General features: G+C 38.7%; 1 protein-coding gene across 6 annotated transcripts in view; it reads left to right on the forward strand.

Moving 5' to 3' along the window:
* The window catches only part of LOC129517739 (sorting nexin-12), a 167,654-nt gene that overhangs the window by 68,933 nt on the left and 72,879 nt on the right, over window positions 1-25,842 (forward strand). The window contains exons 5-6 of one of the 6 annotated variants that reach the window (XM_055337784.1): window positions 7,335-7,488; window positions 7,584-7,723. The exons of 4 other annotated variants lie outside the window; for them this stretch is intronic. In XM_055337784.1, the coding sequence (XP_055193759.1) occupies window positions 7,335-7,469 (135 nt within the window). In that variant the 3' untranslated portion in view covers window positions 7,470-7,488; window positions 7,584-7,723. Of the gene's footprint in view, window positions 1-7,334; window positions 7,489-7,583; window positions 8,201-25,842 lie in introns of those variants that run through there. One more of the 6 variants, XM_055337782.1, reaches the window with a different exon arrangement.

Raw genomic sequence — 25,842 nt, forward strand, 5'->3', positions numbered from 1 at the left:
GTAAAAGTATGGAATAAGTAATTGATAGAAGATGAAATTGGATAGGTAAGTAGAGGTCAGAGCACAAAAGGGCCTTGCATGCCAAACCGTGAAGTGAAGTATAATTGGTAGCCACTGAAGAGCTTTAAAGGGGAAAGTGAACTGTGTTACATTGTGAAGAATAGACAGGGTAGGGGAAAGATCAAAGGAAGAGAGACAAGTTTAGAAGGCTGTTGGAATTGTCTCGAGAGAGAAATGAGGTCTTGAACAAAAGAGAGGAAGTGATAGATTCACAGAGGTATTTCTGAAGAATTGACAGGCATTTGCTAAGTGAATATGGAGAGTATGAGAGGAGCTAAGGGCTTAAAGCCATTAAAGGGTATCAGAATAGCCTTAAACAGCCCCCGTGTGGAGGCCTAGGTCAGTGGTGAGACCATTAACCTAAAATGAGACTATTGGCAGTAAAACAAATTGGAGAGTGGTGAGTGTGTCATAGTAATATTAGGCTGACATTTACTGAGAGCCCACTGTGTGGCTGGCACTATACTAAGTGCTTAAAAAAAAAGACTATTTATTTGATAGAGAAAGAAAGCAAGAAAATGAGAGGTGAGGGAGGGGCAGAGAGAGAGGAATAAGCAGACTCTCCACTAAGTGGGGAGCCGATGTTGGGCTCCATCCCAGGAGCCCAGGATCATGGCCTGAGCCGAAGGCAGACACTGAACCGATGGAGCCACCCAAGTGCCCCTATACTAAGTACTTTATGTATACTTATATATTTAATTCTCACAACAGCCTTCAATGAAGTAGGTAGTACTATGCTAGTATTTAAGAAGTAGGCAGAGATTGAGGAGCCAGTGAAGGGGATTGAGTTTATCTTCATTAAATATGAATTTTATTCTTGTTCATTTATATACCCATCAGCTTGGGAAAATCCTTATTGGTTTCTTTATGTCCAGGGCTATGCCAGGTGCTTTGGGAGCTATCTATAGTGTCAAATACCTTGTGTGCTCAAGGGTACAGTAATTTAAAAAAGCATCACGGAAGAGATGGGACTAGAGTGGGTTATGAAACAAGAGAGGGTTTAGTTACAGGAAGAAGTGAAGGGAGAGTATTCCAAGAAGAGGAAACAGTTATGAAGAAAGATACGGAGGTGGGAATGTGCCTGGTGTGATCCAGGAAGAGTGAGGAGGAAATTGGTGTAACAGTATTGGCAATTACAAATGTGAGAGTAACAGGAAATAAGATAGTACTGTGTTAGTCAAAGGTGAGTTGATAATAGGAGACTTTCAAAATTAAGCTGAAGAGTTCTTACCTACTGCAGTTAGTGAGCTTTTGAGGTTCCTTGAGCGAGGGCATGGCATGATGAAAGATTTTTTTTTAAGATTTTATTTATTTATTCATGAGAGACACAGAGAGAGAGGCAGAGACAGGCAGAGGGAGAAGCAGGCTCCTTGCAGGGAGCCTGGTGCAGGACTCTATCCCAGGACGCTGGGATCATGACCTGAGCCAAAGGCAGACACTCAACCACTGAGCCACCCAGGCATCCCAAAGATTTTTTCAATAGCTATGTATAAGGCATACTGGAAACGGTAAAGGGATACCAGCTAGAAATCTGTCATGGTAATCATGTTAAAAAGCAATGAGATCCTGGATGGTAGTGACCCCAATAGCATTGAAGAAGACTGCATAAATGAGACACATTATGATAGAATAAATGAGAGATCTATTTTTGAACCCTGTATCCAAAGATAAGGCCAGGACTTTTACCCAAAAGACTGGAAGAATTGTGGTGCTACAGACAGGAATGGGATATTTGAAAAGAGGAGCCAAATGTTAAGATAAATAATCTGTTCCAAATTATTAAAAATTCAAAGTAGCTGTGACTTGGTGTAAGATGGTGATTTTTCTGAATTTAACATCTTCCTAAGATACAACCAAGAACTAGAAAATATTTGAACTCTGTGTTTTTTTGATACCTTGTTTTTTTATTTGTCTCTTTTTAAAAATATGTATATTTTTTATTAGAGATCAATTTGCCAACATATAACACCCAGTGCTCATCCTGTATTTTTTATATAATGTTATTTATTTGTTCCCTCAATACCTATTTACTTGTAGTCTGGTGAGATTAGAGTGAAAGAGTTCAGCACAGTAGGGGTTCAGTTGCAGATGGGCTAGTAAAAAAAGTTCACTAAGGAGGACATTGCATGACAGACTGAAGAATTTTTACTTTATTTTGTAAGTAATGAGGAGCCATCAAAAGGCTTTTGAGCCAAAAGGGAAACATAATCAGATCTTTTCTTTAGCACTAGACTTTTAGTTTCTTGTGGACAGTGATCATTATTATTTATCTTTGAGCTAGTCAGTGTGGGGAGGAGGTGACATAGTGCCTTTTGTTTATTAAACAACTATTGTGGGCCAGGTACTATGCTGAAGTTTTAATGGTAGTAATAGAATTATGTGCTACTCTCAAACAACAAATAAAAAAAAATGCACCCAGAATCTATTTCTCTCCATTTCTACTGCTACCATCCTAGTCCCAATTGATCAGTTCCATCTGGATTTTTGTAATAATACTAGCCTCCTTGCTTCTACTTTTACCCTTCTACAGTCCATTTTCTCACAGTAGATACACTAATCTTTTCAAAAGGATAAGGACTTAAGCTTCTGGTTATGGTGGAGTAAGAAGGACCAGATTTACCCTTTGGCCTTAATTGTAAAACTGTATGAAATATATGAGACAACAGTTCAGAGAGAGGGAACCTCACTAGAGCCTAGCAGTCTCTCTGAGTTTAGGAGACAGAGTTGAGAATTCAAGAAAGTTGAAGTGGCTAACATATGCAGGGCGCAGTACCAAAAAAGAAGAGACCTTCAAAGAAAGAGAGAGAGAGAGAGAGAGAGAGAGAGAGAGATGGAGACATTGAGAGAGAAAGAAAGGGGAATATTGCTTCAGTAGTGGAGACAAATTCACTCTAAGACTAAAGTTTGCTCTGGTCCTGCCTAACCAAACTTAAGAGAAAGCTTGAAAGGATTAAATTGTTTCTGAGTAACTTACGTGTATCCTAGAACAAATCTCAGAAGTATTTAAAGGAGCAATAAAGAAAAGAATCCAGCACCCAACAATATAAAGTCCATAATGCCTTGCATCTAATAACAAATGATCAGGTATACATAGCAGGAAAATATGAGCAAAATCAGTCAACAGATACAGACCCAGAAATAACACAGATGATAAAATGAGTAGATAAGGACATTAAAATAGTTATGAATATACTGTTCAGTAATGTAGAGGAAAACATGATCATGTGATCATGTTGGGGGGGCATGGAGTATATAAAAGACTGAAATTAAACTTCTAGAAATGATTAATACAATGTCTGAGATATTGTATTAAGATATACTTGATCGAATGAGATACTACTGAAGAAAAGATTAGTGAACATAATGTACCAGCATAAGAAACTATCCAAAATTAAACATACAGAGAAAAAAATGACCAGAAGAAAAAGGAAGAGAGCATCAGTGTGTTGTGGGACAACTTCCCAAAGTATGAACTTGGGAGAGATAATAGAACTAGGGATGTCCTGGTCTCAATTATAATAGGTGGTATTTGAAGTCATAAGAATGGATGCCATCCCAAAGAGGGGAAATAGTAGAGGGAAAACAGAAGAGGACCAATGATAGAACATTGGGGAATGGCTTTGTATAAGTAGGGGATCCCTTTCTAACTGTATGTTAGAGAGTAGGCTCCTGAATCTCTGATTTCAAAATTTGTTACTGACAACAGATTCTCAGCCTTCACAGCCAAATTCCCTTAAAAAACATTATATCTTCATTACTGCCACTCCTTGCATACTAGGTTGTCGAGATATAAAGAAGAAAAATTTGATGGTGAAGGGGCTATGTTCCAGAGGGAGCAGTATAGACAAGCACAGCAGTGTTCATGAGCATAGTATTTGGAGAGAACTTCAAGTAGTATGTTGTTAATGTATAGGGATTGTGTAGGGGAGTAGCAAGAGATGAGGCTACAAAGATTGGCATGGGGTGGGAATCATGACAGGGTTTTAAATAGAGGAGTGAAATAATTACATGTATACTAGTGGCAGTGTAGAAGATGGATTGTAAGGAAGCAAGCCAAGGCAGGGAGATTAGTTAGCAGATGTATTAGCTTCCTGGGGCTGCCATAACAAATTACTGCAAATTGGGTGGCTTAAAACAATAGAAATGTATTCCAGGGGCACCTGGGTGGCTCAGTTGGTTAAGTATCTGCTTTGGCTCAGGTTGTGATCCCAGGGTCCTGGAATCAGGCCCCCTACTCAATGGGGAGTCTGCCTCCCCCTCTCCCTCTGCCCCTCCCTCTGCTTGCTCTCTCTCATGCTCTCACTCTCTTACACACTCACATGCTCTCATGTTCTCTCTCTCTCAGTAAGTGAAATCTTTTAAAAACCCAATAGAAATATATTCTGTTACAGTTCTGAAGGCTAGAAGTCCAAAATCAAAGTGTTGGCATGGCCATCCTCCCTCTGAAGACTCTAGGGAAGAATCCTTCCTTGTCTCTTCCTAACTTCAGATGCTGTCAGCAATCCTTGGCATTCCTTTCCTTGTAGCTGCATCATACAGATCTCTGCCTTCTTCTTCATGTGGTCTTCTTCCTTGCCTCTTGCCTGTAAAGACCCATATCTTTATATGGCTTTCTTCTCTGTGTGTCTTTACATGGCATTATAGTGACACTTGAATTTAGGGCCCACCCTAATTCAGTATGACTTTTTTAAAGATTATTTATTTGAGAGAAAGAGTATTAGAGAGAGAGAGAGCATGAGCAGGGGGAGGGGCAGAGGGAGAAGGAGAAACAAACTCCCCGCTTAGCAGGGATCCCTATGTGGGACCCGATACTAGGATTCTGGGATCATGACCCGAGCCGAAGGCAGATGCCCAACCAACTACTGAGCCACCCAGGTACCCCAGTATAACTTTAACTACTTACATCTGCAAAGACTGTATTCCTAATAAGGTCGCTTTCTAAGATACCATGTGTACATGTATTTTGGGAGACAGTACTTACCACAATACAAGAAGCTATTATGGTAAATTAGGAGAGAGATGATGGGCACCCAGACTAAGATACTACAATGGGAGTACAGTGGGAGGGACAGACTCAAAAGGTTGTTTTGGTATGGGTACTTGCAGGCATATTTGATTATATCTAACCTGTAACCATTAGTGAATTTTTTATAAATATTGCTCTGATTCCATTAAAAGCCAGTGACACTGTTGCTTTTTATTTTGAGCTCTGCCTGTTTCAGATGACACATCATTTATGTAATAAGATTAAGTATACAAAGGTTAAAATTCATAATTCTTTTAATAGCATCCTCAAAAGTCTAAATGGACTAGACAATCAACTTGAATTCCTTGAATTACCATTATTGCCTGCAGCACTGTGTTGCCCCTTGACCATAATGAATAATTTTATTTGACAGAAATTTATTGAGTACCTATATGTACCAGGTGTTATCCTAGTCCCCAGGGATACAGAGACAAATAAGCAATGGTCCCTGTCCTCATGAAACTCACAGCTTGGTGTGAGAAATATATGGGTAAACAGATAATTATAGCACCATGTGATAAGTGCTGTGACAAAAGTAAGCATACTATACCATGAAAGAATGAAGAGATGTATTTAACCCATTTTAGAGGAGTGTTAAGGAAGACTTCCTAGAAGAGATGATGACGAACTTGGGTTTTGAAGGAAAGGTAGTAGTTAACAAAGTGAAATATTACAGGAAAAGGAATTTTAGGCAAAGGGACAAAAATGAGAGAGCCTGGCCTATTCAGGGATCTGCAAATAATTGAGAATGACAGGAGTAAAGAGTAGTTAGGGAGAGAGTAGTTAGAAATGAGTCTGGGGAGAGTCAGGGGCTAGACCAAGAAAAGTACTGTAGGTCATGTTATGCCAAGGCATTTGGACTTTATTCTGAAGCTATAGGAAACCCCTGAAGGACTTTAAGTAGAGTAGTCATGGTCAAGTTTTCACTTTAGAAAATTTAATCTTATGGCCATGTGAAAGCTGCATTAGTAGAGGAGACAAAACTGGAAGCATGAAGATCAATTACGTAGCTACTAGAATAATTCAGACAAAAAATTTCAGAGCTTGAATCTACACAATGGCAGTGAAGATAGATGGGAGCAGATTATTTAAATTTTTATTTTTATTTTTTTAAAGATTATTTATTTACTTATTCATGAGAGACAGAGAGAGAGAGAGAGGCAGAGACACAGGCAGAGGGAGAATCAGGCTCCACGCAAGGAGCCTGACGTGGGACTCGATCCCGGGTCTCCAGGATCAGGCCCTGGGCCAAAGGCGGTGCTAAACCGCTGAGCCACCCAGGGATCCCCTAAATTTTTATTTAAAAAACATTTTTAAGCATTTAAAAATTTGTATTATTGAAGTATAGAGAATGGAGGAAGATTTGAGAGACATTCAGGACCAAGTCAAGAAGCTCCAGAAGACTGTATATGGGGATTAATTGAGACAGATGGAAAGGGTGAATTCTCTTCTCCAGACTCGAACAAGGAATTTGGGAGGACAAGATTTGAGGTTTGTGAGGGATGGAGAAGATTATAAAATCACTTTTGTATACATTAAATTTGAGAGCCTGTGGGATATCAAAGTAAAGATGTATAGTACATAGATACTTGGATATATGCGTTTAAAATTTATGAGAGTTGGAATTTGTCAGTTTATAGATATTAGTTGAAGCCATGGAAATTGGTACATTCAATGAGAATTTGGATAATGAGACCAGAAAAGGATTGAGGATAAGACCTAGAATACAGACATTCAGACATTTAAGGGGGATGAGTCAGAGGAAATGGAACGATAAAAGAAGGATTGGCCAGAAAAGTAGGAGAAAGTCTAGGGAAGCACAGTATCCATCATTACCCAGTCTTTCAGGGCAGTGCTTCTAGGTATCTTATGTCTTACCAATCATCATAAAAGAACCTGGGTCTGTAAGAAGACCTTTTTTTGAAAGACAGGCATATGTTTACAGCATTCTGTTACGTTTCATTTTTATGTTAAGGATATTTATTCATTTCTTTTACTTTTCAAATTGCGAAATATACATAATGTTCATACAGTGTATATTTACAGTTTAACAAATAATTATAAAATGAATGCCTGTATAACCACTACTCAGAGTCATAATAAAAAATTATTAGCACTCCAGAAGCTCACTGTATGTTCTCCCCTCCCCCACTGAGGTAACTTCCAGTATGATTTAAAAAAAAAAAAACTTTTATATTTGCCCTGTTTTTTAAATTTTTTTAAAAAGATTTTACTTATTTATTCATAGACACACAGAGCAGGCTCCATGCAGGGAGCCCGATGTGGGACTCCATCCCGGGTCTCCAGGATCACACCCCAGGCTGCAGGCAGCGCCAAACCGCTGCGCCACCGGGGCTGCCCTGCCCTGGTTTTATTGAGATAGAATTGACCTACAGCACTCTGTAAGTTTAAGGTGTACAGCATAATGATTTGATTCACCTATATTGTGAAATTATTACCATGCTAATTTTGGTTAATGTCCATCCTTTTTTAAAAGATTTTATTTATTTATTCACGAGAGACACACAGAGAGAGAGGGAGAGACAGAGGCAGAGGGAGAAGCAGGCTCCACGCAGGAAGCCCGACGTGGGACTTGATTCCGGGTCTCCAAGATCACGCAGGAAACCACAAATGTTGGAGAGGATGCGGAGAAAAGGGAAGCCTCTTACACTGTTGGTGGGAATGTGAACTGGTGCAGCCACTCTGGAAAACTGTGTGGAGGTTCCTCAAAGAGTTAAAAATAGACCTGCCCTACGACCCAGCAATTGCACTGTTGGGGATTTACCCCAAAGATACAGATACAATGAAACGCCGGGACACCTGCACCCCAATGTTTCTAGCAGCAATGTCCACAATAGCCAAACTGTGGAAGGAGCCTCGGTGTCCATCGAAAGATGAATGGATAAAGAAGATGTGGTTTATGTATACAATGGAATATTACTCAGCCGTTAGAAACGACAAATACCCACCATTTGCTTCAACGTGGATGGAACTGGAGGGTATTATGCTGAGTGAAGTAAGTCAATCGGAGAAGGACAAACAGTGTATGTTCTCATTCATTTGGGGAATATAAGGGAAGCGAGAAGAAATGTGTGGGAAATATCAGAAAGGGAGACAGAACATAAAGACTCCTAACTCTGGGAAACGAACTAGGGGTGGTGGAAGGGGAGGAGGGCGGGGGGTGGGGGTGAATGGGTGACGGGCACTGAGGAGGGCACTTGACGGGATGAGCACTGGGTGTTATTCTGTATGTTGGCAAATTGAACACCAATAAAAAATAAATTTATTATTAAAAAAAAAAAAAGATCACGCCCTGAAGGCGGAGCTAAACCGCTGAGCCACCCGGGCTGCCCAATGTCCATCCTTTCATATAGATTAAAAAGCGGGGGGGGGGCGGGCACCTGGATTGCTCAGTGGTTAAACATCTGCCTTAGGCTCAGGTCATGATCCCGGGGTCCTGGGATCAAGTCCTGCATCAAGCTCCCTGCGGGGAGGCTGCTTCTCCCTCTGCCTCTCTTTGTGTGTCTCTCATGAATAAATACATAAAATCTTTTAGAAAAAGAAAGGGAAAAATATGGGTTATTTTCCTCTTGTGATGAGTAAATCTTAGGATTTACTCTCTTAACTTTCAGATATACCATACAGCAGTGTTAGCTATAGTCATCATGTCGTATATCACATCCCTACTGCTTATTTATTCCATAACCGGAAGTTTATACCTTTTGACCACCTCCCTCCAACTCCCCCACCTGTGATAACCACAAATCTGTTCTTTTTCTTTTTTTAAAAAAGATTTTATTTATTTATTCATGAGAGACAGAGAGAGAGAGAGAGAGAGAGAAAGGCAGAGACACAGGCAGAGGGAGAAGCAAGCTCCATGCAGGAAGCCCGATGTGGGACTCGATCCTGGGACTCCACGATCATGCCCTGAGCTGAAGGCAGATGCTCAACCACTGAGCCACCCAGGCGTCCCCTGTTCTCTTTTTCTATGAGTTTGCTGTTTTGTTTTGTTAGATTGCACATATAAGTAAAGTCATATAGTATTTGTCTTTCTCAGTCTGACTTACATCACATAATGTAATGCCCTCAAGGTTCATCCATGTTGTTACAAATGGCAGGGTTTTCTTGGGTTTTCTATGGCTGAATAATATTCCTCTGTGTGTGTGTGTGTGTGTGTGTGTGTGTGTCACATTTTCTTTATCCATTGTTTCCATGTCTTGGCTATTGCATATAATGCTTTTGTGAACATGAAATTACAAATATCTCTTTGTAACAATGAAAAACTTTGTATTTTGAAATAATTAAGACTTATGGAAAAGTTATAAAAATAGTGTATGTATTACCCTATATGTTTCACCCAGATTCCCCACATGTAAATATTTATGCACATTAGCTTTATCATTCTCCCCTCTCCCTCCTGTCTTCTCTCTCTCTCCAATGATTTCTGATTCACACAATTTACAGACATAATATCTCTCTACCCCTAAATATTTCAGAGCTTTTTTCCTAAAAAAAATTAGACATTCTCTTATGTAACTATAGTACCATGATCAAAATCAGGAAATTAATATCAACACAATGCTATTATCTAACCTACAGACCTTATTTGAATTTTACCAACTGTCCCACTAATGTCCTTTATAGCAAAAGAAAAAAATGTCTAGTCCAGAATCCAATTCAGGGTAACAAGTTGCATTGAGTTGTCATGTCTCTTTTAGTTTATTTTTTTCAAAATTCAGGGCACCTGACTGGCTCAGTCAGAAGAGCACATGACTCTTGATCTTGGGGTTGTGAGTTCGAGTCCCACATTGGGTATAGCGATTACTAAAAAAAATAATAAACTTAAAAAAAACCCAAAACCCCCAAATTCAGGTGACATTCACATAATACTGTTTTAAAGGGAATGACCAATTTGCATTCAGTACATGCACCCACCACCTCTATTAAATTCCAAAACATTTTCGTTACCCCAAAATAAAATCTCATATACATTAAGTAGCATCTTTCCATTTGCCTCTCTCCTTGCCCACCCTCCTGCCCCCTGACACCCAGCCTCTGGTAACCACCAGTCTACTTTCTGTCTCTGTGGATTTAGCTATGTTGAACTCTCATACAAATGGAATCATAAAATATGTGACCTTTTGTGTTTGACTTCTTTCACTGAGCATAGTGTTTTCAAGGTTAGTCCACATTGTAGCATGTATCAGTAGTTCATTTCTTTGTATGATTGAATAATAATCCATTGTTTGGATACACTGCATTTTGTTTATCCATTTATTCATTGATAGACATTTGGATTGTTTCCTCCTTTTAGCTCCTATGAATAGTGCTGCTATGAACATATCTGTTAAAGGTTTTGTTTGAGCACCTGTTTTCAGTTCTTTTGGGCATATACCTAGGAGGGAAATTGGGGGATCATATGGTCATTTTATGTTTACCTTTTTTGAGGAACCATCAAATTGAGTTTCTCTTAATCTGGAGCAGTTTCTCAGTCTTTCTTTGTTATTCATGACATTGGTATTGTTTTTACAACAGACCAGTTATTTTGTAGAATTCCCCTCATTTTGAATTTATCTGATATTTCCACATTGTGAGATTCAAGTTATGCATTTTGGACAGGAATACCACAGAAGAAATTTGTGTCCTTTTCAGGATGTAATATCAGGAGGCGCATGATACCTATTTGTGCCATTACTGGTAATGTTAGCTTTGATCAGTTGGTTAAAGTCAACCAGGTTTCTCCACTGTAAAGTTACTATTCTTCCCTTTGCAATAAACAAGTAATTTATGGAGGGATATTTTGAAAATATCTTGTTTTTCATCAAACTTTCACCCACTAATTTTAACATTTATTGATGATTTTGGCCTAGAATAATTATTATTGTGATAGATGCAAAATGTTGCACAATAATATTAAACTGTATTTCATGTTTGTATTGTGAATGCTCTGACTAAATTTACCTTCTTGGACACCTGGGTGCCTTGGTCTGTTAAGCATCTGCCTTCAGCTTAGGTCATGATCCCAGGGTTCTGGAATGGTCCCATATTGGGCTTCCTGCTCAGCAGGGAGTCTGCTTCTCCCTCTGCCCTTCCACCCTGCTCATGATATCTCTCTCTCTCTCAAATAAATAAATAAATAAATACACATAAATAAATACATAAAATCTTTTAAAAAATAAATTTACCTTCTTGAGAAGATACCCCTTAATCAGCAGCTAACTATATGCTAGTCTAAGGAAGAAATAGGGACTTGGAGAGAAAAGTACATAACAATTAGTAGAGGGGGGAAACAGATACATGATTTAATCTCCTAAATTCACTGGCATAAATGTCACATCACTCTTGTATAGAATCCATTTGCAAATTACTCATTAACATTCTTGCACACTAAGTTTTTAATGATATACCTACTATACATATCATGGTTACACAGATAAGAGAGCATGGGTTCTCAGTAATTTTTTTTTTTTGGTTCTCAGTAATTTTTATTAAGACTCCGAATCCCACTGCACACTGCCATTTCCCACGAATGGTGTACAGATTGCTGGTTGAGAGAGAGAGATTCAGAGAAACAAGATGATAGTAGTGTCAAAGACGCTAAAGGAGGTAAAATTTCTAATGTAGGAAAGGTGATTAATATCAAATACAGCAGAGGTCAACTAGCTATTCAGCCTTACTAGAACATGTCCATGAGATTTGGCTTTTTTTTTAAAGATTTTATTTATTTATTCATGAGAGACACACAGAGAGAGAGAGAGAGGCAGAGACACAGGCAGAGGGAGAAGCAGGCTCCATGCAGGGAGCCTGACATGGGACTCAATTCCGGGTCTCCAGGATCAGGCCCTGGGCTGAAGGCAGCACTAAACCACTGAGCCACCCGGGCTGCCGAGATTTGTCTTTTAAGAGACAGTTGGTAAAAATAAATAAATAAATAAATAAATAAATAAATAAATAAATAAATAAATAAATGACGGTTGGTGGCCTCATTGAGCAGTTTTATTGGACTGCTATAGTTCAGAAGCTGGTTTATAGTGAGTTGAGTTGTAAGGTAAAGTACGGCTATAAAGGAAAAGATTAATAACTTTGGTTACATTAAAATGAAAAACATTTAAGTAATGGGAGATGCCAGAACACCATAAACAAAGGGAAAAGGCCAAATTTATGAAAAATTCTTCCAGTTTTCAGAGACTTTTGGATTTCAAAATGATAGATAAGGGATTGAGGACCTGTACAGCCTCTCTGGAAAGCAACATAGCACTATGTAGCAAAGTTTAAGGTGTTCTTAACCATGTAATTCCACATCTAGTGCAAAAGGATTGATACAAGAATGTTCATTATGATATTGCTCATAGTGAAAAACTAGAAGCACAAGTGTTCATTAGTAAGTGAATGGGTAAATAAATTATGGTATAGTCACATGAAGGAATTATTTATGGAAGTTTATTTAAAATGAATGAACTACAACTATATGTGTAAACAGGGAAAATCACATTATAAAGAAACAAAAAAGTGAATTGTGATATATGCTTGTGATATGCCATATGATTCATATGATACCACTGACAGAGCTAAACCACTTTAAAACCAGTTACTTAGGGATCCCTGGGTGGTGCAGCGGTTTGGCGCCTGCCTTTGGCCCAGGGCGCGATCCTAGAGACCCGGGATCGAATCCCACGTCGGGCTGCCGGTGCATGGAGCCTGCTTCTCCCTCTGCCTATGTCTCTGCCTCTCTCTCTCTCTGTGTGTGACTATCATAAATAAAAAAAACAGTTACTTAAAACAACATTCATTGTATTTGTTCAAAATTCTATAGATAGTTTAGACTAAACTTAGCTAGGCATTTCTTCTGTTGGTCTTGCCTAGGCTCATTCATGCTGTGGCAGTCAAGTTGGTGGGAGCTGGATGATTTAAGATGACCTCACCCATGCCGGGCAGTTGGCAGGCTTCCAGGCAGGGTACCTAGATTTTCTTCCATGTGACCTCTTTAGAAGGTTTGTACCTCTTCATATGATGGCAAGCTTCAATGTACAAGTGCTTTTCAAGTTCCTGTGTGTATGACATTTGCAGTTATTCCATTGGCCAAAGCAAATCACATGACCACATGTGGGAGGACACTACCCAGGGATGTGGGTTCAGGGAGACAGGATTCATTGGTGGTCATTGATTCCACATCTCCTATGATTACATATTTTTTAAGGATATATACATATATATTATCAATAACAAAACATGTGGAAATAAGAAAGACTGAAAGTCTGAATAGTGATTACCTCTGGAGAGAAAGGGAGAGAAATAGGGAAGTGATAGCTACACATGATACTGAAACTATAACAGTAATGTTTTACTTCTTTAAAAAATAGGAAGGAAATTTGTCGAAAAGTTAATATTTAACAAACTGAGTTATGGGTACATGGGTGTTTATTATATTATTATTTTAAAAACTTCTTAAAGATATATTTATTTAGAGAGAGAGTGGAGGGGGTGGCAGAGGGAGAGGGAGAGAGAGAATCTCAAGCAGACTCTTCCATTACCCTGTGATCATGACCTGAGTGGAAATCAAGAGTCAGACACTTAACCAACTAAGCCACCCAGGTGCCCCATTATATTATTTAGTTATTATATGTTTAGTTTGCTTGAAGTATTTCCCAATTTAAAAAAGTGAAGGTGAGGTGTGGAAGTGCAGACTAACCTTTGAAGATATTTGGCAAAAGGAAAGGGCAATAGGGAAAGCAGGAAATAGCTAGACAAGAAATCGTGGTTGATGGAGTATTTTTTTTAAGATGGGCAAAATCTTGGGACGCCTGGGTGGCTCAGTGGTTGAGCATCTACCTTTGGCTCAGGGCATGATCCCGGGGTCCTGGGATTGAGTCCCACATCAGGCTCGCTGCAGGGAGCCTGCTTCTTCTTCTGCCTGTGTCTCTGCCTCTCTCTGTGTGTGTCTCATGAACAAATAAGAAAAAAAAAGAAACTTAAAAAAAATAAGATGGGCAAAGGCTCAAGAACATTAATAGGTTGAAGAGAAGGTGTCAATAGATCAGGCTGCTGAAAGAGAAAGTTAATTCAAGAAGTACTCTTGGGATGCCTGTCTAGTTCAGTCAGAAGAACATGCGACTCTTGATCTCAGGCCTGTGGGTTTGAGCCCCACATTGGGTGTAGAGATTACTTAAATAAATAAAGTAAAAAAAAAAAGAAGTACTCTTGACTTGTATCAAAAAGACCAGAGATAACAAATGTGAGAGGATGTGAAGAAAAGGAAAGTCTTGTACACTGTTAGTGGAAATGTAAGCCATTATGGAAAACATTATGAAGGTTCTTCAAAAAATTAAAAATAAAACAATGATATGATCCAGCAATCTCACTCCTGGTTATAACGCCAAAGGAAATGAAATCAAGATCTTAAAGAGATATGTGCTCTCCCATGTTCACTGTTGCATTATTCACAGTAGCCAAGATATAGAAGTAATCTAAGTATCCATCAACTGGTAAAATGGATAAAGCAGATGTGGTATAGATATACAATGAAATGTTTAGCTACGTGAAGGAAGGAAATCCTGCCATTTGCAACATTATACTAAGTATAAGCCGGATAGAAAAAAGGACAATTCCTGTATAATTTCATTTATATGTAGAATCTAAAAAAAAAAAACTTAACTCCTAGAAACAGAGATTACAATATGGTTATCAGGGGCTGAGAGGTGGGAGATAGGGAGATGTTCGTCAAAGGGTACTAGCATTCAGTTAAAAAATGAATAAGTTCTGGAGATCTAACATATAGCATGATGACTATAGTTAATGATACTGTGTTGTACACTTGAAATTTGGTAAGAGAGTAGATCTTAAGTCTTTTCACTTCACCAAAAAAAAAAAAGAAAAGGTAACTATACGAAGTGATAGGTGCATTAAATAGCCTGATTATGCTAATCATTTCACAAAGTATATATGTATCAAATCATCATGTTGTATACCTTAAATGCATACAGTTTTCTTTGTCATGCTTCAATAAAGCCAGATTTTAAAAGGATAATTTAGGGGTACCTGGCTGGCTAAGTCAGAAGAGCATGCAACTCTTGATCTCAAGGTCGTGAATTTGAGCCCCATGTTGAGTACAGAGATTACTAAAAACAAACAAACAAACAAACTTTAAAAAAGAATAATTTAGTAAGAATTCACCTTAAAATTAAAAAATTATTTATTTTGTTAAGGGTTTTATTTATTTATTCATGAGAGAGAGAGAGAGGGAGAGAGAGAGGCAGAGACATAGGCAGAGGGAGAAGCAGGCTCTCTGCAGGAGCCTGACGTGGGACTCGATCTTGGACCCCGGGATCACACCCTCAGTCAAAGGCAGATGCTCAACCACTGAGCCACCCAGGCATCCCTAAAATAAAAAATCTAAATTGCTCAAACATTTCAAATTGATTACAAAGATGACACTTCACCAGAACAAACCTACCTTTCAGTGACACTTGCACTAGAAGGCTGAGAAATCTTGTTGGAGACACCAATAGGTAACACTAAATTCTATATATGAGTATGTTAATGATTCCATAACTTCGAGGGTGGGGGGGTAATTGGGTGAAATTAAGATATCTGGGATTTGCTTTAAAATACTCAAGTCTAGGGATCCCTGGGTGGCGCAGCGGTTTGGCGCCTGCCTTTGGCCCAGGGCGCGGAGACCCGGGATCGAATCCCACGTCGGGATCCCGGTGCATGGAGCCTGCTTCTCCCTCTGCCTGTGTCTCTGTGCCTCTCTCTCTCTCTCTCTCTCTCTCTCTCTCTCTCTCTCTCTCTCATAAATAAATAAAAATTTAAAAAAATTAAAATACTCAAGTCTAGGGCACCTGGCTAGTTCAGTCAGTAGAACATGCAACTCTTGATCTTGGAACTGTAAGTTCAAGCTCCACGTTGGGTGTAGAGATTGGTTAAAAATAAAATATATTTTTTAAGATTTTATTTATTTATTCATGAGAGACACAGAGAGAGGCAGAGACATAGAGGGGGAAGTGGGCTCCTCACAAGGAGCCCGATGCAGAACTCCATCCCAGACCACGGGATCATGCTCTGAGCCAAAGGCAGACGTTCAACCGCTGAGCCACCCAGGCATCCCTAAAAATAAAATCTTTAAAAAAATAAAATATTCAAGACAAAAAAGTTAATCCATAAATATATGCCTAAGTATATAAATAGGGTTCAATTTTTATGTTACATAATTTTCTCCCTATCCAAGTTTATCAATTGTTTTGAAATCATAAGATATTGGGATCCCTGGGTGGCGCAGCGGTTTGGCGCCTGCCTTTGGCCCAGGGCGCAATCCTGGAGACTCGGGATTGAATCCCACGTCAGGTGCATGGAGCCTGCTTCTCCCTGTGCCTATGTCTCTGCCTCTCTCTCTCTCTCTCTCTCTCTCCCTGTGTGGCTATCATAAATAAATAAAAATTTAAAAAAAAGAAATCATAAGATATTTTATATATGTTAACATATATAACTATCTACATAAAATGTAAAATATGTAGAAATTGCTAGAGACTCTTAAACTTGATGTTCCATAGTAATGTCTTTGCATTTAATTTTAAGACATAAGATTGGAGGGAATTGTGCATTCTTTCATATTCATAGGACTGTATAATTCCCAAAGATCCTTAATTAGATCCAACTGGATTTTGGATATTTCACATGGCTTTGTCTGACTCAAGGTCAGAATTTATAGGTTCATTCTACTAATATTCCCCTTGAGTCAGAGGATATCTCTTGTTATCTTTAACAGTTTCTATATTTTCATGATATCAACAAAAGAGTTAATATCAAGATGATTTACAAGCTGAATAGTAATGCTCAACAGTGTTTCTAAATTTTCTATTCTGTGATTGTACTCCCTTTTCTTTTGTACTAAAAACCTTGATTCCTAAAATAATATACATCATAACTATTATGCTTATTTGTATCTAATACAAGAACATTGTTTAAAAATACAATATCAGGGGCACCTGGGTGGTTCAGTCAGTTAAGAGTTGGCCTTTAGCTTAGGTCATGATCTCTGGGTCCTGGGATTAAGCCCTGCATCAGGCTCCCCACTCATTGGAGGAGTCTGCTTCTCCCTCTGCTCTAACCCCCTGCTCGTGCACACACACACACACACACACACACTCTCTCTCTCTCTCTCTCTCTCTCCCCCCTCCTCTCTCAAATAAATAGAATATTTTTAAAAAATACAAATATGTCAGTATGGTCAATAATGCTACAGAATAAAGTCCAAAAATTTTAAAAAGAAATCCTGATTTATTCCTGTGTTAATCACTTCATACAAATTCACCTAGTAAATGAAAGGCAATCTTTATTTTATTTTATTTTTTAAAAATATTTTTATTTATTTATTCATGAGACACACACACACACACAGAGAGAGAGAGAGAGAGAGAGAGAGAGGCAGAGACATAGGCAGAGAGAGATGCAGGCTCCATACAGGGAGCCTGATGTGGGACTCAATTCCGGGACTCCAGGATCATGCCCTGGGCCGAAGGCAGGTGCTTAACCGCTGAGCCACCCAGGCGTCCCAAAAGGCAATCTTTATTAAACACTACCAGTTTGTTGGCATTCAGTGCTTATAGTTGAATTAATAATGAAAGGATATAGCAAGAAGAAAAAAAGCAAGGCAACAACCCAAAAGCCTGAGAGAGGTTTTGGAATTCATTTATATAGTGAACACTTACTAAGCACTTATGTGCTAAGCACCTATAAAGAGTAGAGAAATTTTGTTGCTATCACTATGGATTTTATAGTCTAGAGGATGGCAGAATAATATGCCACTTAGATTGTTTCTATGTCTTGGCTATTGTGTATAGTGCTGCAGTGAACATGGGAATGCAGATATCTGTTCAATACCCTGCTCTTATTCCATTGGATATATTCCCAGAAGTGGGACTGCTAGATCAAATAGCAGTTCCATTTTTAGTTTTTTGAGGAATCTCCATACTGTTTTCCACAATGGCTCTACCAACTTATATTCCCAACAACAGTGTACAAAGGTTCCCTTTTCTCTACAGTCTCATCAACACTTGTTATCGCTTGTCTTTTATATGATACGCATTCTAACAGATGTGAGATGATACCTCATTGTGGTTTTGATTTGCATTTTGATTAGTGATGTGAGTACCTTTTCATGTACCTGTTGGCCATTTGTATGTCTTCTATGAACACTGTTCAGTTCCTCTGCCCATTTTTATAATTGGATTTTTTTTTTACTATTGAGTTGTAGGAGTTCTTTATATGTTTTGGATATTAACCTCTTATCAGATGTATGATTTACAGATATTTTCTCATGTTCAGTAGTTTACCTTGTCATTTTGTTGATTGTTTCTCTTGCTGTGCAGAAGATTTCTAGTTTGATATAGTCCCGCTTGTTGATTTTTGCTTTTGTTGCTTATGCTTTTGGTGTCATATCAAAAAAATCATTGCAGGGATGCCTGAGTGGCCTAGTGGTTGAGCATCTGCCTTTGGCTCAGGTCGTGATCCCTGGGTCCTGGGATCAAGTCCCAGATCGGGCTCCCTGCAGGGAGCCTGCTTCTCCCTCTGCCTATGTCTCTGCCTCTCTCTCTGTGTGTCTCTCATGAATAAATAAATAAAATCTTTTTTAAAAAAATAATTGCCAAGACCAATGTCAAGGAACTTTTTCTCTATATTTTTTTCTAGGGATTTTATGGTTTCAGGTTTTGTTTAAGTCTTTTTAAAAAAATTTTATTCATTTATTTACTTTTTTGAGAGAAAGAAGGCAAGCAAGAGAAAGAAGAGAGAGAGAGGGAGGGGGAGGGGGAGAAGCAGACTCCCTGCTGAGCAGAGAGCCCAACATGGGGCTCAATTCCAGGATGCTGGGATCACAACCCAAGCCAAAGGCAGGTGCTTAACTAACTGAGCCACCCAGGTGCCCCTTTGTTTAAGTCTTTAATCCATTTTGAGTTAATTTTTGTGACTGTAATAATGTAGGGATTAAATTTCATTCTTCATGTAGATATTCAGTTTTCCCAGCACCATTTATTGGAGAGACTATCCTTTCCCCACTGACTATTCTTGGCTTCCTTGTCAAATATGAGTTCACTGTATGTGAGGGTTTATTGGTCTGGCTAGGATTTCCAGTACAATATTGAATAGAATTGGTGAGAGTGGGTGGGCATCATTGTCTTATTCCTTCTCTTTTTAAAAAAAAGATTTTATCCGCTTATTCATGAGAGACCAGAGAGGCAGAGACATAGGCAGAGGGAGAAGCAGGCTCTCTCCTGGGAACCTGATGTAGGACTCGATCCCAAGACCCCAGGATCACGACCTGAGCCAAAGGCAGGTGCTCAATCAATGAGCCACCCAGGTACCCCTGTTCCTGCTCTTAGATGAAAAGCTTTCAGTCGTTCACCATTGGGTATGATGTTAGCTATGGGCTTGTCATATAAGGCCTTTATTACATTGAATCAATTTCTTTGTAGTTATTGAGATGATCATATGATTTTTATCTTTAATTCTATCAATGTGATGTATCACATGGATTTGCATATGCTGAAGCATCAGAGTCCCAGGGATAAATCACGGTTCATCATGGTGTATGATCCTTTTGATACACTGTTGAATTCAGTTTACTAATATTTTGTTGAGACTTTTTGCGTCTATATTCATCAGGGATATTGGTCTGTGATTTTCTTTTCTTATAGTCTCCTAATCTGGTTTTGGTATCATGGTACTACTGGCTTCATGAAATGAATTTGGGAATGTTCTCTCCTTTTCAGTTTTTTGGAAGATTTTGAGAGGGATTGGCATTAATTCTTCTTTAAATGTCTGGTAACATCACCAGTGAAACCATCTGGTCCTGGGCTTTTCTCTGTTGGGAGATTTTTGGGTTTGTTTGTTTGGTTTTTTTAAGATTTTATTTATTTATTCATGAGAGACAGAGAAAGAGAATGGCAGAGACATAGGCAGAGGGAGAAGCAGGCTCCGTGCAGGGAACCCAATGCGGAACTCAATCCCGGACCCCAGGATCACGCTGTGAGCCGAAGGCAGATGCTCAACCACTGAGCCAGCCACCTAGGAGTCCCTGTTGGGAGGTTTTTGATTACTGATTCAATCTCTTTACTTGAAATTGTTCTGTTTATATTTTATATTTCTTCATGATTCAGTCTTGATAGATTGTATGTTTCTAGGAATTTATACATTTCTTCTAGCTTGTCCAGTTTATTGTCATGTAATTGTTCATAGTAGTCTGTCATGATCTTTCTGTATTTATGTAGTATTTCTTGAAATTTCTCCTCTTTCATTACTGATTTTATTTAAGCCCTATTTCATTTTTTTCTGAGTTGGTGTAGCCAAAGTTTGTTAACTTTGTTTATATTTTTAAAAAACCAGCTCTTGACTTTATTTATCTTTTCTATTGTTTTCTGGTCTCTCATTTATTTCTGCTCTGTTCTTTGTTATTTTCTTCCTTCTGTCAACTTTGGGCTTAGTGTATTCTTTTCTTCCCTAGATCCCTGAGCTGTAAAGTTAGGTGATTTATTTAAGATCTCTCTTTGTTCTTAATGTGGGCATTTATTTCTATAAACATCTCTCCTAGAAGTCCTTTTGTAGTATTCTATAGGTTTTGATATGTTGTGCTTCCATTGTCTTTTCTTTTTCTCAAGATATTTCTTGATCATTTTTTATTTTTTCTTTGAGTCATCGGTTGTTCTAGTGTGTTTGATTCCCACATATTTGTGAATTTTCCAGCTTTTCTCCTGTTACTGGTTTCTTATTTCATACCATTATGATCAGAAAAGATACGTGGTATTTTTTCAGTCTTCTTAAAAATTCGCTAAGACTTGCTTTGTGACCTATCATATGATCTCTCCTAGAGAATGTTCCATGTGCGCTTGAGAAGAATGTGTATTCTGCTTTGGGATGGAATGTTCTGTATGTGTCTGTTAGGTCCACTTGGTCTAAAGTATGCCACAAGCCCAGCATTTTCTTGTTGATTTTCTGTCTTTATAATCTATCCATTGTTGATGGTGGGATATTGAAATCTATTATTTTTGTCTATTTCTCTCTTTGGATCTGTTAGTATTTGCTTAAATTATTTAGGTGCTTTGATGTTTGGTGCATATACATTTATGATTGTTTTATCTTGTTGATATATTGACCCCTCCTTATCATAAAATAACCATCTTTATCTCATTACTGTTTTGGGCTTTAAGTCTATTTTCTTTCTTCTTTTTTAGAGAAGGAGAGGGAGAGAGTAGGGTGGTGGGGAGACATACGGAGAGAGAGAATCCCAAGCAGCCTCCATGCCCAGCAGAAAACCTGACTTAGGGCTCGATCTCATGACCCTGAGAAATATCCCAAGCTGAAATCAAGAGTCAGACACTCAACTGACTGAGCCACCCAGGTGCCCCTTTAAGTCTATTTTCTGATATAAGTATAGTTTCCTTTGCTCTCTTTTGGTTTCTGTTTGCATTGTATGTCTTTTTCTATCCCTTCACTATGAACCTATGTGTGTCCTTAAAGCTGAAGTGAGTGTCTTTTGGGTGGCTGTAGTTGGGTCATGATTTTTTAAGCCATGTAGCCACTTTATGTCTTTTGATTGGAGATTCATATATTTACATTTAGAGTAATTGGTAATAGGTAAGGACTTACTAATGCACCTTGTTAATTGTTTTCTAGTTTCCCTTTTCTTTTCTTCTCTTTCTCCTTCCTTTATGAATTGATGATTTTCCATAGTAATATTCTTTGATCCCCTTCTCTTTATATTTTGTGAATACACTGTATGTTTTGCATCATGGTTACCATGAAACTTATATAAAACATCCATTTATTTATTCATATATAAATAAATAGTCTATTTCATGCTGATAACAATGTATCACATCCAAAATTTTTTTTCCAAAAATTTTGCATACAAAAACTTTATCCTTTTAGTTTCCTCTTTTTATGTCACCATTTACATATTTTTATGTTGCATATCCATTAACAAATTATTGAAGCTATAGTTCTTTTTAATACTTTTGTCCTTTGATCTTTATACCAGAGTTAAGTAGTTAACATATCACAATATTATAGTATTAGAGTATTCTGAGTCTGTCTATATGCTTATTTTTAGCAGTGTGTTATATTTTTTATGTTTTCTTATTACTAATTAGCATCCTTTTGTTTCAGCTCAAAGAACTCCTTTAAGCATTTTTTGTAAGGCACATTTAGTGGTGACAAATTCCCTCAACTTTAATTTATTAGAGAAAGTCTTTATCTTGCCTTAATTTCTAAAGGATAATTTTGCTCGGTAAGTATACTTGGTGTGCAGTTTATTTCTTTCAACACTTTCAAAATATCCCATTCTCTCCTGGCCTGTATGGTCTCTGTTAAGAAACCTACTGATAGCCTAATGGGGTTTCCTTTGTATGAAAGGTTTTTTTTTTCTCTTGATGCTTTTAAAATCCTCTCTTTTTCTTGATTTTAGACAGTTTTGTTATTATGTTTATTGGAAAAGATAATTTTGAATTGAAATTTTGCGATGGCCAATTAACTTCATGAACTTGGATGTTTAAAACTCTCCCCAGGTTTGGGAATTTTGCAGCCATTATTTCTTTAAATAAGTTTTCCACCCCCTTTTCCCTCTCTTTTCTTTCTGGGACTCCAATGATGCATACATACATTATTTCCCTTGTTGGTGTTCCATAACTCCTGTAGGCTTTCTTTATTTGTTTTGAAACTTTTTTCTTTTTTGCTCCTCTGATTGGATACTTGGACTTGATCTGTCTTCTATCTCATTGATTCTTCTGTTTGTTCGAGTCTACTATTAAAGGTCTCTCTTAAGTTCTTCAGCTCCAAAATTTGGGGGTTTTTATTTTTTACTTTTTTGAAGTTTATTTAGGGTGCCTGGGTAGCTCAGTCAGTTAAGCATCAGACTGTCAATTTTGGTTCTGATCATGATCTCAGGGTCCTGGGATCGAGCCCCACATCAGGCTCCTCCCTCAATGGGGAGTCTACTTGAAGATTCTCTACCTCTCCTTTTGCCCCTCCTCCCACTTACATGCTCTCTCTCTAAAGTAAATAAATACATGTTTTTTTTAATTTAATTTTTTAGTAATCTCTACACCCAACATGGGGTGCGAGCCCATGACCCAGAGATCTAAAGTCACATGCTCTACTGACTGAACCAGGCAGGCACCTCAAAATTTCTGGGTTTTAAAATATTTTCTTTTTTTAAAAATTTTTTTCTTTTTGTTCTTTTTTTTAAAGCACATTTTATTTTTTTAAGGTTTTATTTATTTATTCAAGAGAGACACAAAGAGAGAGGCAGAGACACAGGCAGAGGGAGAAGCAGGCTCCATGCAGGGAGCCCAATGTGGGACTTGATCCCGGAACCCCAGGATCATGCCCTGATCCCAAGGCAGACACTCAACCACCGAGCCACCCAGGTGTCCCTTCTTTTTGTTCTTGTAACATTTTCTGATACTGCTGTTTTAGAAAGATTTTATTTATTTATTTGAGATAGAGAGAATGAGAATGTGGGGAGGGATAGAGGCAGACAATCTCAAGCAGACTCTGCGCTAGGCACAGAGCCAATGCAGGCCCAATCCCATAACCCTGAGATCATGACCTGAGCCGAAACCAAGAGTCAGAGCCCAACCAACTGTGCCACTCAGATGCCCCTGTTTTCTGATATTGTCAAATTGTTTATCTGTTTTCTCTTGTAATTCCCTGAGCATCTTGAGAACAATTCTTGGAATACTTTGTTGGACAATTCCTATATCTACATTTCTTTGGGGCCAGTCACTGGAGATTTACTATATTCCTTTCTTGGAATCATGCTTTCTTGTTTGTTGGTTTTTTTGTGATCCCTGTAGACTTGAGTAGGTACCCACACATTTAAAGAAGCAGTCACCCCTTACAAACATTATGGACTGTCTTTGGTAAGGGAATCCTTTCACCTGGGGATGGGTGCTCACTTGAGCATGCTGTGACTCCATGTCTAGTGGTGTAGGGCACCAAGTACAGGGTCATATGATGGCACTGGGTCTGGGGTGGGGGTGGGTAATGTCTCTTGGCTCAGACCAACTGAGTTCCACAGCATGGCCAGTTGTGTGATCATTGGTGATCACTGTCGGAGGTCCACAGTGGCTTGCAAGGGGTATCAGAGTTCTCAGCAGCATCTTCTGTTACCATGGCTAGGGACCAGGACATGTGTCAGTACTCATGGTGGTTGGAGCCATTGATTGTGTATATTTAGTTATGGAAGTCAGCTGCAGGTGCCTTTGTTGTGGCAGGGGCCAAATGCAGACACACATGTAGTGTAGAAGCCAGGGCATGCAACAAAGGCTGGGGCCAATTATGGACTCACTGACAGCTACTGAGGCCCTGGCTCTCTCATGGCTGCACAGTCTTTCCCAGGCATGTACACTGCAGTGGAGGCCAGTGATAGATGTCAGGCCACCAGCACGCAAGTCCACAGCTAGAGGGCCTAGACCTAAGTGCGCACATGGCAGTGGGGGTCAGCTGTGGGGGGTCTTGGCTGGTGTCCTGCACTTATGCAGCTGCAGAGGCCTGGGCTAGCTGCCAGTGTGGTTTCTGGGCTTTGGTGGAAAAGGGTAGACTCATGTCAGTAAGTATGATTACCTGTAGGGTGAAAAATGGTGAAATCTGTAGGCAGTCTCCAGCAGCTGTGTTGGCTGTTAGTTTCTGCAGTGGTGAAATCTTGTGTTTTTCTGCAAAGTAGGTCATCATTAAACCATGATTATTTCAATTGTGTGACTGTTTAGGTAGCCCCTACTTTTCTTCCTTGTTCCTAGCTATCTCTATGTCTCAGCTTTGCTGGTCTGGGTGGAGTGAAGCTAAAGTGGGACCTTGGTGCAGTGCCCAAAATGCTGGGCAAACTCATCACTCACCCCATTCCTCCTTACCTGGTGAGGGGAAGTCTTTCTAGCTGGGAAGTTCTTTCTTGGTTTTGGGCAATGCTGGCTTGGGGGATGGGATGATCCAGGCAAAATGAAGCAGTCCCTTTTCCTTTTCTGTGTGATTATTCTCAAGTTTTTTGTTCCACCGTGTGGCTAGAGTTTAAGTGGATTCCAGAACTCTCCTAGAGCTTTTTTGTTGTTGTTGTTGTTAATGAATAGCCATTTAATTGTTGATCTTTGTTGGGGGACAGACGTCAGGATCTCCTATATTGCCATTTTGGTGACATCCTTGACAAATCTTATTGCTTGGATTTTTTTCTATTATAGCAATTGTCATGTTTGTTTTAAAATTTTTTTAGAAAATAGAGGTAAACAAATAGAAAAGAGATAAAAACTTGGTAACCCAACTCCCCAGAGATAATCAATATTAATATTTTAGTATGTGTTCTTCTAGTGTTTTCTTCTATGTGCAGTGGCTGTGCATATAGCCAACCTCCATCATCACTTCCAAAAGGCTTTCTTTTGTCAGATACCAAATGGTCCCACTAAGGTTTCTAATTACTTATTTGACAAGCCACACAATGCACTGATTATGGTACTGTTATTTCCTCTGGGAATCACCAGGGAGTCTCACATTTTCATTTTCTAACATTCTAGGTTTAAAAGCATATCACTAACTATCTGTTTCAGGGATTCTAATTTTTCTTTCTTGCTACTGCACATGAATATCTTATAATTCTCACTGGGAATTGATTAGTGGATAGATATTGTCAGGTGAAATGATTAGTGTTATAACAAGTATGTTGGAAGCTAAGAGTTTGGAAAAAAGAATTAATCACTGAAATTTTAATAACATTTGTCACCTAA

The sequence above is a fragment of the Nyctereutes procyonoides genome, unplaced genomic scaffold (assembly GCF_905146905.1).
Source record: "Nyctereutes procyonoides isolate TBG_1078 unplaced genomic scaffold, NYPRO_anot_genome, whole genome shotgun sequence".
In the NCBI taxonomy this organism is placed as follows: domain Eukaryota; kingdom Metazoa; phylum Chordata; class Mammalia; order Carnivora; family Canidae; genus Nyctereutes; species Nyctereutes procyonoides.